Source organism: Mirounga leonina, unplaced genomic scaffold (assembly GCF_011800145.1).
Source record: "Mirounga leonina isolate KUSES-001 unplaced genomic scaffold, KU_Mleo_1.0 Mir_94, whole genome shotgun sequence".
NCBI classification, from domain to species: Eukaryota; Metazoa; Chordata; class Mammalia; order Carnivora; family Phocidae; genus Mirounga; species Mirounga leonina.
The window spans coordinates 33721136-33733407 of NW_023270855.1; the positions used below are offsets into that span (position 1 = coordinate 33721136).

The window sequence follows — 12272 nt, forward strand, 5'->3', positions numbered from 1 at the left end:
AATCAAATCAAATCAACTTCTGGATTAGCAACTTACCTTGTAAAGCTGTTAGCCTTTCATTGGTGAAGTCATTATCAGCTTGCAAAGCTTCTATTTTTGCCTGGAGCTCCTGTTCTTTTTCTTCCATTTCATCTATTTTATGTTGTAATTCTTTTTTCTCAGCTTGTCCCTTCTGTTGGATTTCTTCTTGTTTTCCCTCTGCTACCTGTTGAGAAAGAAAAAAAATTTCAGTTATTTCATAAAGTCTGAACTTGCTTTCAGAGGCTTAAAGCAGGACTGCTTTTATTCACCATAAACTTCTAAGGAGAATATTCAATATTATAGAATATATTTGTAAATGTCAAAATAATGTCAAAAGTGGTCTGCACTGAAGTCATGCTTCCCTATCACCTAGGGAAAAAAAACTTGCAGCAGGCAAACAGGCCTAATACATACAGATAAGGGGGTCAAAATGAAAAACTCCACAGTTTTCAAGAGGGAAATATGTAAGGTTTTCCCCTGAAATTACTATTGTTTAAATTAGCTTATAAGTTCTAAAATGTAACTTACTCTGATATTTTATTTTATTTATTTATTTTTTTAAAAGATTTTATTTATTTATTTGACAGAGAGAGAGATAGCGAGAGCAGTAACACAAGCAGGGGGAATGGGAGAGGGAGAAGCAGGTTTCTTGCCGAGCAGGGAGCCCGATGTGGGACTCGATCCCAGGATCCTGGGATCATGACCTGAGCCGAAGGCAGACGCTTAACGACTGAGCCACCCAGGCGCCCTACTCTGATATTTTAAACAAAACTGTGTTTAGTTGAAGGAATGATGATAATAAGCACTTTTCAAAATGACCTCCTTTTAATAAGACCAACCTTTAAAACTATTACAGGTTCACCAACCACAGAGAGGGAGGGATGCCCTGGTCTTCTCTAACAAGTATGTGTCTTCTAGTCACTCATTCCATGGTTTGAATTATTTAAAGATGGGTCTTCACAAACTCAGTTATAACATTTAAAGGACCAACTTGACATTACGTATGGCCTCACCTGTCCTTATCCTAAATGCCCTAGAGCTACAGGGAGCTGCAGCTGAAGCAGTTAATAGCATCCCTGGAGGCTACGAGGGTCCATACAGATGACTCCAAGGTTACTTCTGGCCTTGTTCCAGAACTAACGTAGTTGGGCTCTGCCTTTGGGGCTGCCCACGGTTAAGCAGATTCAAGTTTTTAAAAAGTCTAAATATCTTGGGGTTTGCTGATTTATTTTATTTTATTTTTTTAAGTTTTATTTATTTGACACAGAGAGACCCAGTGAGAGAGGGAACACAAGCAGGGGGAGTGGGAGAGGGAGAAGCAGGCTTCCCGCTGAGCAGGGAGCCCGATGCAGGGCTCATCCCAGGACCCTGGGATCATGACCTGAGCCGAAGGCAGACACTTAATGACTCAGCCACCCAGGTGCCCCGGTTTGCTGATTTACATCTACTTCCTGTTATATATTAAAAGATGCCTGTTGTGAAGTACTATTTATTTCCATCTAGAGAAAATATGTCAGCTTTTACAGACTTTCAATTATCTGTGGCAATGGGGTTTGGGCTAAATGGCATTTTATTTTTACTACAAACTTCAACTACTACCAAATTTTACATCAACAACTATTCAGCAACTATTCAGCAATACCTAACCTCTTTTTTTTTTTTTTAAGATTTTGTTTATTTATTTGACAGAGACACAGTGAGAGAGGGAACACAAGCAGGGGGAGTGAGAGAGGGAGAAGCAGGCTTCCCGCCAAGCAGGGAGCCCTATGCGGGGCTTGATCCCAGGACCCTGGGATCATGACCCGAGCTGAAGGCAGACGCTCAACGACTGAGCCACCCAGGCGCCCCCAGCAATACCTAACCTCTTAATCTATCCAGTGTGTTAGGGACTATTAGCACACTCTCAGGTTGAGTAAATACATACCTTTAATTTGTCAGATAAATCTTTAATCTCATTAACTGCTCCATTATATTTATTGGCTAATTCTCTTAATTCTTCCTGAGTCCGTTCATTCATTTCTTTAAGATGGGTACATTCATCTTCAGTATTACTCAGACTTCGCTGTAATTCAAGTTTACAGATAACTGATTTAGAATAAATGCACATTCTAAATTCAACTTATAAAAAGTGTTAATTATATGGGTTGTTCAAAATTAACATCTGCCCTGGCCTTTATATAAGAGTTAAACAACATAAGAATTTTAATTTACTTTAGGTACATGCTAAAACAGAAAATACAACAAAAAATTTGAAAAACGAAACAAAACAACAGAAAGGGAGCAGGGGAGGAAAGGATGTTACTTTTACATAACTACTCTTTTAAAAGGCCACTGGGTATGACTTTTAGACTTGAAAATATTTTAAGCTTATCAATTCTTGAAAGCAAGTTACTAATAGGCACAATCAACTTAATAAGAAAATTAGAAGACAGCTAACAATTTTCTTTCCTTGCATGTCAAATTAATGACACAACACTGAATTAGTTACTATGGGATGAGGCTATTATAGAAACCATTACTATACCATATTCTAGAGTATATACTATATACTATAGTATTTTTACTATTGTTTACAATGGGCATTTTAACTAAATCCATTAACAAATAACTTCTGTGGTAATTTAGCAGTGGTTCAACGAATGACCTACATTATCAATGAGGTTGTTTTTAAAGCAATGAGAATCACATTTTGATTGTTCCTAAAAGACCAAGAAAGGACCTCAGAGATATTTTCCCTTTGACCTCCAAAGTTAGACACAGTTTTCTTCTCTAGAGGATGGGTAAATAAGAACAGTGGTAAGGTTCTCCACCTTCCACTAACTATCCTCAATTGGAAGAAAAGCAAAAACTAGGTGACAGGAGATCAATTCCCTGGCACATATCACAGTCCACTGTGTGAGAGGCCAAATCCTAAGCAGAATGCACATGGTTAAGACTCCCTCTGATTAGGCTTTTATTTGCTCAGTCACCGAGTAGAAACCACAAGCACCAGACTCACATGATTACAATGAAAATTCCTAACAATGAAAACAGGCTACTATCCCTTCCCATTTGATAGACAGGAAATATTTCCTAACTATATAATACTCAAGTTTAAAATGTCCTAAAATATTAGCAATTTCAGGCTAAAAATTTTAAATCATACTACCATTTTGTATTTGTTAAAATGAAATACCTCAACTTCTGAAAGTTTTCTAACCACTTCAATTTTCTCCTGAAGAACCCGCCTCAGGGACTCTTTGGCTGTCGTCTCGTAGTTGTGTTTATCCTCCTGTAATGCTATAAGTTCCTTCCGTAAACTATCTTCTGTTTGATTCTAGGATTAGAAGATATTTATAATTATAGCCAAGTAATTTTTTTAAGTATTTACCATTTGGAAAAATAACACATTATGATGTTCTTTGAATTCTACATTAAGGTACCTCCAAATACAAATGATGTATTTAAAAATTGCACTGTAAATTATGCCTTCACAAATACATTAATCCACACTTCTGATAGAAAAAAAAATGTCAAAGGAAATTGAGAATTTCTTTCAAATGTACAAAATGAATTAAGTCTCCTGTCATATTCTCTGTAAGCCACAATATTTACATTTGTGGGTAAAAATAATCTCTTACTTTCAAAGGGGCCAAGCATCTTAAAACAATGGTTAAACCAAAAGGAATAAGAGCACCCTTAGGAAAAAGCTGACTCCAGCTCTGAGGCAGGAAATGTACAAGATGAGTCTGGAACACCTTGTCTAAAATGACAGCAGTAGGCGATCAAAGTTTGCTGGGGTTCTACCAAAAGGACTCAGGAACCAAAGATGGGATAATTTGAGCATCAATAACCACAACAAATGGAACAGGCTGAAACACATGAAATACATTTAAACCTAAGTTTGGAGAAAAAAAACACTTCATGGTCATTCTTTGGTAGATGAGAAGGAACCAACTCATTATTTTGAAATCCAGTAAATAAATGGAGAAAATCACTTATCCTTTTCCTAGAGAAAATGTCTTCAGGGTAACAAAATGGTTTATGAGGGGGAATAGAAGTATTTATAGAAGTAATCCAGCTAATAAATAAAGAAATAACAACTACAACATGACCATTTTTGCAAGCCTTAATAATGGATCTAGGCAAGGATCATCAAAGATTGCTAATATCTCAAAAAGAAAGACAACTAGATATTATGGTGCCTTCTGGTGAAAGTACACAATACTATTCATGAAGTACTGTTGGAAAAAAGAGTTGAACCTAAATCAGATCAAATCTCTAGATCAAACTACCAGTTTATGGTGTGGGAGGAGAGCTAGAAGAATGTGTAAATAACAATCCAGATTTAGGGAAATTATAGAGGACAAATGACCCAGTTTCTCCAGCAAATATCAACTGTGATAGAAAAAAAAGAAAGAGTTGTATATGGGTATTCAATATACAATTCTTTCTCCTTAATGTGTGTTTGAAATTTCCTCTAATGACAAAAAATTTAAAAGAATGGTGAAAACATATAAACGTTTTAGCATGTACTCAAAATGTCAAAGAAATGAAGCTACATAAAAAACTATGCATTTTCATGCATAGTTAATGCATTTTTCTTTATGGATCTTTACTTGAGATTAATACTTACTTTGGAGCATGCCTGTAATTGGTTTCCCATAACTTCTAACCGTGATAAGAGTCTATCTTCATCTATTAAAGCCTGTTGAAGAAAAATTAAACATAAATAAAATCCCAGGGTAATTAAAAAATTACACATATCAAAAAGGTTGCTACTGCCAAAAAAAGATATGATATCATAAAACTGACCAACATCCACTGTAAAATGCTAAATTTTCAATATTTGGTCATTAAGAAATAAGTTTGCCTTTGCCTGCTAAAAAATTTCACTTTTAATCAACATCTAAGGGATATTAAACTATACTTAAATGCTTCTTGTATATAAAGGCAACTGGAATACCTGCCAACTGGTATCTGAAGCCTCTTGGGTGATGGCTAGTAGCCGCTGAAGTGTGGCTAACTTCTGTTCCAACATCTGTTCCCGGTGTAAGGCCTCCTAATAGTACAAATCACAAAAGAGATTCTAATAAACTCAGCATGATCCTTGAAGAGAAATCAAAGTACATTCTGAAAATATTCTCATCTTATATCCCACTTTGTATCTTACTTTCAAACCTGATAAATCTACCTTGTAAAATATATATAAGCCATATCATTTTAGTCTCATTTCCTGGACTATTAGGGGTACTGAGCTGCATGCACCTTCCTCTATTAACAGAAAACAAGTGCCCTGTTTTTGTTTTCCTTTTAGTCATAATTCACAAGAGTTTTAAAAAAAAGGAAACCCAGAATAGAAGAATCCAACAAATGTTGAACCCTACATTTTATATATCTATATAAAACCCTCCATTTCCAATTATATATATATATGTATATATGTAAATTTTTAAAAATATATACATATTTTTCAGAACAAACTCATTTCAAACTAAGCCAAACAATCTGGTCAGTAGCAAAGATATTTCTCAATGGCTTAGCTGCATGAGTATGACATCTAAAATAGAAATGTCTTTTAATTTTTCCTTTTAAGAATGTTACATATAGGGGTGCCTGGGTGGCTCAGTCATTAAGCGTCTGCCTTCGGCTCAGGTCATGATCTCAGGGTCCTGGGATCGAGCCCCACATCAGGCTCCCTGCTCAGCAGGAAGCCTGCTTCTCCCTCTCCCACTCCCCTTGCTTGTGTTCCCTCTCTCGCTGTCTCTCTCTCTGTCAAATAAATAAATAAAATCTTTAAAAAAAAAAATTAAAAAAAAATTAAAAAAAAGAACGTTACATATATATAAATATATATATTTAAGGAGAGAGACTGTTGTTTCACAATCTCTTGCATTTTCAGGTGTTCTGATTCTTTGTGACTGTATACCACTTAGCAGCAATCAAATATGCCAAAAATAAGTAAGAGTCCACCAATGTAATAAGGGGTCAAGGAGTTCTATAACCATTTGGCAGCTCCAAAGGGATATTTTTACAGAGAAGGACATTAGCAAGCAAACCCTTATCTCTAGGTCACTTGTTAACATTTGATAGCTGTTAAGAGGGTCTCCTTCACTAGAAGTCAAGGTGAAAATGCTCACATAGCATTGAGCTGTGGTTATGGCACATCTTTAAATTTCACTTTCTTCTATTCCTGTCATTAGCCAAAGAAGAACACTTACTACCCTAATACCTATGGAGCCACCTCAAAAAAGAAGGATATGCTTCAAAGACAGTACTTGAGGTTTAAAGTATGCATTTATTTTTCTCCACATCCTTGGTAAATAATGATTAAAGAAAATCTGATCTAATTAGAGTTACAGGTACCGTTTTTTAAATATAACTCTAGGGGCTCCTGGGTGGCTCAGTTGGTTAGGCGTCTGTCTGTCTTCTGCTCAGGTCATGATCCCAGGATCCTGGGATCGAGCCCTGCCTCGGGCTCCCTGCTCAGCGGGAAGCCTGCTTCTTCCTCTCCCACTCCCCCTGCTTGTGTTCCCTCTCTCACTATCTCAAATAAATAAAATCCTTAAAATAAACAAATTAAAAGTATAGATTAAGGAATCTAACAAAAGCCATAAAACACAGCTTACACTTATAAGAGACTGGTTGCCAAGTTTATTTTAAGCTCTTAAAACACTACTAATATCCAGGAAATTAACATTAAATGCTGCAAAAATTTTACTTAAAAACAAAACCACCAAACAATCACTGCTTCCACTAGATGGTGTAATTTCACCTTTTTAAACTCAATTCCATTTAGAGTTTCATAATTCCATGAGCCACATCCTAACAGAAATCTAATACTTCCAGGAATACCTTTTAGTTCTAAGGCATGAAATGTATCTATTCCAGTTTTTACTTAAAAGATTTACATTAGAACTTTAGCAATTCAAAAAGATGTATACAGAAAAGACAGCACAGTATAATCTCTCAAAAACCAGAAAAGAACAGTGAAAGATGATGCCCACTATGAATATTCAAAGAACTGACAAAATTGGAAAAAGTACTGGAGTGAGTCAGGGCATTAGACCCACAGTCCATGATGACTGGTAACTATATAGGGTATAGACTCAGGAAATCCTTTTACCTATAATGAGCCTCATATTTCTCATAGAAAAATGGAGGTTAAAACAAAATGGAGGTTAGACAAGAGCAATCTCAAAGTTTTCTTCTACCTCTAAAAACAAGAGAGATCTAGGTCAACTAGTGTGCCTTTCTACTGAGTGGTAAACAACTGCTAACATGTATGGCATACATTGTATGTGACACACTGTTCTAAGTGCCTTACATATATTGATTCACAATTCTGTGAGGGACATGCTATTATACCCACATCATAGATGAAGAAAATGAGGCTCTGAAGTTAAAGGTCTGAAAAGGTCTGACGTTAAAGCCACAGACCAAGTCCAGGGAATTCCGGCTAGACTCTATGCTTTTAGACATTCTCCTAAACTGCAAATGTGTAAAACGGCTTTTCTATGCATCATTACATAATGACCAGTGGAAGGAAGGATCTGATTAATACTCTAACAATTTTCAGACTTAATCCAGCATAAATCTCCCAAAATCAAGAAGAAAAAAAAAGCCACTTATTTCCTTTTTGGAGATTTCTATGGCTCTTTAAATATAGTATTAACTTCTTCAGGAGCCCATTCCATCAGGTCAGTAGCACAGCATAGTGTTAAGGGCATGGACTCTGAGGTCTGACTGGGTTCAAATCCCATCTTTACCACAGAGTAGGTGGGTAATACTATGTAAATTATTTAACCTTCCAGGCTCTCAGTTACTCCATCTATAAAAATGGAAATAAAATATGTACCTTATGGGATTGTTCTGAAGATTAAATGAATAGAGGTAAAGTGCTAGACTAGAGTCTGGCATATAGTAAGTGCTATATAACCATTTGCTATTAATATTATACTAAGCACCCAAGATCTCTCCAGGTTTAATTTTATTTAAAAGTCATCTATGAATAAAGAACTATTTTGAAACTTCCTCATATTTGAGTAAAAAAAAAAATTCTCTTGTACAGACCCCTATCTTTACTAGACTTAATAATCCTGATTCTTTTTTTAAAAAAAGATTTTATTTATTTATATACCAGAGAGAGAGAGAGCACACCAGGGGGAGTGGCAGGCAGAGGGAGAAGCAGGCTTCCTGCTGAGCAGGGAGCCCGACATGGGACTCGATCCCAGGACCCTGGGATCATGACCTGAGCCGAAGGCAGACGCCTAACCGACTGAGCCACCCAGGTGCCCCCACAAGACCTAGTTTAAATCCTTTTTTTTTTTTTTTTAAAGATTTTATTTATTTGACAGAGAGAGACACAGCGAAAGAGGGAACACAAGCAGAGGGAGTCGGAGAGGGAGAAGCAGGCTTCCCGCGGAGCAGGGAGCCTGATGCGGGGTTCGATCCCAGGACCCTGGGATCATGACCTGAGCCGAAGGCAGATGCTTAACGACTGAGCCACTCAGGTGCCCCTAAATCCTTTTTTTTTTTTTTTAAAGATTTTATTTATTTATTTGAGAGAGAGAGAATGAGAGACAGAGCATGAGAGGGAGGAGGGTCAGAGGGAGAAGCAGACTCCCTGCCGAGCAGGGAGCCCGATGCGGGACTCGATCCTGGGACTCCAGGATCATGACCTGAGCCGAAGGCAGTCGCTTAACCAACTGAGCCACCCAGGCGCCCCCCTAAATCCTTTTTTTAACTTTGAGAAATACTTTTTTTGTATTTGTATCCAGGCAATATTTCTTTTTTTTTTTTTTTTTTTTAAGATTTTATTTATTTATTCATGAGAGACAGAGAGAGAGAAGCAGAGGGAGAAGCAGGCTCCCAAGGAGCAGGGAGCCCGATGTGGGATTCAATCCCAGGACCCTGGGATCATGACCTGAGCTGAAGGCAGACGCTTAACCATCTGAGCCACCCAGGTGCCCCAAGCAATATTTCTTTAGCTATATTTGTGAACTAGCAAATTCAAATCTAAGTTGTTTAATTCTACTTTTAAAAACTAAGAATTTTTAAGATTTACTTTTACCTGTAGATACTGAGAAAGCTGGAATAGTTCCTGAGAGTACATACTTGGAGTGTTAGCAGCAACCTAGAAACAAATGACACAAGTACCAATAGTCACACAAACGTTTATAAAAGACATTAAAGCCAAATCAAGTCCTTGAAATGTCTATTTACTGAAATATGCAAAACAAAAATTATTGTTCAGCTTAATGAGTTCCTTCTGTTTTCAAAATATTTCTGTCTCATGTCCAGAATTTGTAAATGGTATTATTTTTTGCTGACCAGTCTGAGATTTATAAGTAGGGTGGTGGAACGAGTACCACTCATGCAAACATTCCTTGATAAACCAAATCACAAACACAGCACAACAGCAATACAGCCCTTTCTTAATTCAGAAATAATACATCCTAAATCAATGAACATATATTTATCCCCTTTAAAATTCATTGTTAAATAGTTCTTCAATAGGCCAACAAGTCACAATCCTTTTAGAAGTAGCCATCCTCAAAATGGGAGTTGTATGTGAGGGTGCAGGGAGAGACAGGACATGAAATATAACACTTTGTCCAATGGCCAGAGGCAATGAAAATAGATTTGTCTTAAAAAAAGGAAGGAAGGAAGGTAGAAACAAAGAAAGAGAAAGCAAGCAAGCAAATAGCTTTCTTTTTTTTTCTTCTTTAAACTACAGGTGGGTTTAAGAAGAAAAAGATGGGAAATAATGGTGCTTAAATTACAAATCACAGAAAAAATACTTAGAACTCAAGAGTATTAGAAGAAATACTTTCCATAAGGGGTTCTTCCCAAGTGTGGAACATAGAACCATGGCATTATTCACCCTCCCCCAAAAAGAAGAAACTATGATTACCCATATCCTCAATACTACCAAGCCTTATGTATTAACATTAATGATGTTAATAGCATCATTCCTGATTAAGTTCAGAAAGTATATTTTTATTCATATGCTAACTAGAATTCAGAGAAGTGACATTATTTTTAAAAGTTAGTCCTAAATTGGCAAGGCCTTTATTTACTTCTGAAATAATTCTTGGTATTACCGAGGTTGATGATCAACCACTTGGCAGGCTTTCAGTCTTTATCCAAATGGAAGAAAAAAATGTAAAATATTTTTCCAATAGTTTAATTAGTACACTAAGAAAAACCATTCACATTAATGTCAAAAGATATAGATGTATTTTTTTGCTATTTAGCAATGATATCTACAGTTTATTACACCATTATTTCTGAACCAAGGGAAAAATACTAACAAGTAATTATTGCAAATTTTCTGACCAAATCAGGTTAAAACTAATTTTCAAGGACAATAAAAGGGCAATTTCTGTAAATCCGTATTTCTGTTATTTCTATGTGTAGTATATGTTGGGTGAACTATTTGGGCAGAAAACTTCAATAGATATTTCTAAACAGAATTGTATTCCAGAATAAAAAGTAGTAACTAACACTTCTTCTCTGGCTAGGCACAAAGCAAGTGCTCCTAGTCTATACAATCGGCCATTTACTTGAGATAATAAAGGTTTCTTCCTCAGAAACATCCATCCTAAATTCTCCAGAAGACCGCAATAACCAAATACCTACATACACTGTATATAATTTGTTACAGAAGAAAAAGAAGTTTCTAGGTAGAGCGTCTTAAAAACAAACAAAAACATTTTCCAAAGCAATATAACCAAGTTAGTTTAGAAAAAATAATCATTAGTAACTTACTTTGTCAACAGGACTTGGTAATGGAGCATGGATGACACTGAAAAGTAAAATTTAGAATTTTTTATCTAATTTCCTGACAATAGAGGAAACAGTATGACAGTACCAGAATGAATATCTTAAACCCCAAAGTTGATACACTTGCTGTCATAATTAAAAGACTGTGAATTACTTTTTAATTCTTCATAAATACATAGAATTCTTAGAAAACAAGGTAATAAATACACAAATCTACCTTTTACACATATTTCTAAACACAAATTCAAAATTCAAAATGTATTAAATACCCTTTGAAGATCCACTATTTAATGAGGGCTCTGGTGAATTCCATGGCTATAGAATTTCTATATAGAAAAGAAGCACTCCTTAAATTATCCATTTTTAATTTTGGAATGTGCAAATTATGTCTTTTTAAAACTAAATATTCCTATACACAAAGTCTTAAAAACCAAAGTTCTACTAGAAAGAAAGCTATAATTTGGAAACTTGTTCTAGTGGAGAACAACTTTAGCTAACCAAATACTATTACTGTTCTCTACTCAGCCACCTCACACACCAACTACTGAAAGCTTAGATGTAGGTATGAAACTAAACTTGGTATATCTCTTTAAAACTAAGCAGTAAACAGTATAATTGGTACTAATTGCTTTTTGGGCCTTATAAAGTACTAATGACAGACAGGCAGTGTAGTATAACAGTTAAGCATGCAGACTCAGATGCCATCCTGACTGGCCCCAAATTCTGGCTCTACTTACCAGCTGTGTAATCTTGGGCAAGTTTACCTAAGCACTATAGGTCTTCAGCTTCCTCATCCATAAAATGAAGGTAATCACAAAAACAACCCCATGGGGTAACTGTGAGCATTAAATGTGTTAATAGAAATAGCTTTCAACAGTACCTAGGACATAGTAGCACTTGATCCTACTACCACTCCCATGAGAACAGAGCAGCTAAGGAAGCCAGGCACTGTGACCAATTTACCTCTGGATCCCGAGAACCTATCACAAGGCCCTAGCAAAGCTGGCACCTAATGAAAGTTTAAAAACTTACACCAACTTTAGTTTTTCTCTCTACCCTATAAATATGGAATAGACAGTTTGAACACAACCTTCTTTTTCTTGGCTATACAAGCAATACATATTGATTATAGAAAATGTGTGATGTAAAGCGTGAGGAAATAACTAAAAATTACCTAATGCCAGCACCTAGAGATAACCATTTGAGATATATTTTTCTCTGTAGATATGCACATATAGACAAATGAACTTAAAATCTAAATAGAAGCAAACAGTATCCATGTTTTTTTTAAATCCAGTTTTCTTAGTGACCCAAGTACAAAATTTCTGTTCTTATGAAAATTTGGTTAACAAAAGGCTAAAAATCTAGTTGAACATTCCATAAGGAATATATATATATGTATTTTACAGATACTATCCTGGATATAGGTGTATTTTGTTTGAATTATAGAAAAAGTTCATATGCAACAAGGGAATACAGAAAAG

At 35.8% G+C, this 12272-nt stretch overlaps 1 protein-coding gene across 33 annotated transcripts in view; it reads right to left on the reverse strand.

Annotated features, from left to right (window-relative positions):
- The window catches only part of SLMAP (sarcolemma associated protein), a 162204-nt gene that overhangs the window by 55720 nt on the left and 94212 nt on the right, over positions 1 to 12272 (reverse strand). For all 33 annotated transcript variants that reach the window (XM_034998041.1, XM_034998042.1, XM_034998032.1 and 30 more), the window contains exons 4-10: positions 10774 to 10810; positions 9074 to 9136; positions 4967 to 5062; positions 4637 to 4708; positions 3197 to 3337; positions 1946 to 2083; positions 37 to 205 (exon numbers count right to left, since the gene is read on the reverse strand). In XM_034998041.1, the coding sequence (XP_034853932.1) occupies positions 37 to 205; positions 1946 to 2083; positions 3197 to 3337; positions 4637 to 4708; positions 4967 to 5062; positions 9074 to 9136; positions 10774 to 10810 (716 nt within the window). The remainder of the gene's footprint in view (positions 1 to 36; positions 206 to 1945; positions 2084 to 3196; positions 3338 to 4636; positions 4709 to 4966; positions 5063 to 9073; positions 9137 to 10773; positions 10811 to 12272) is intronic.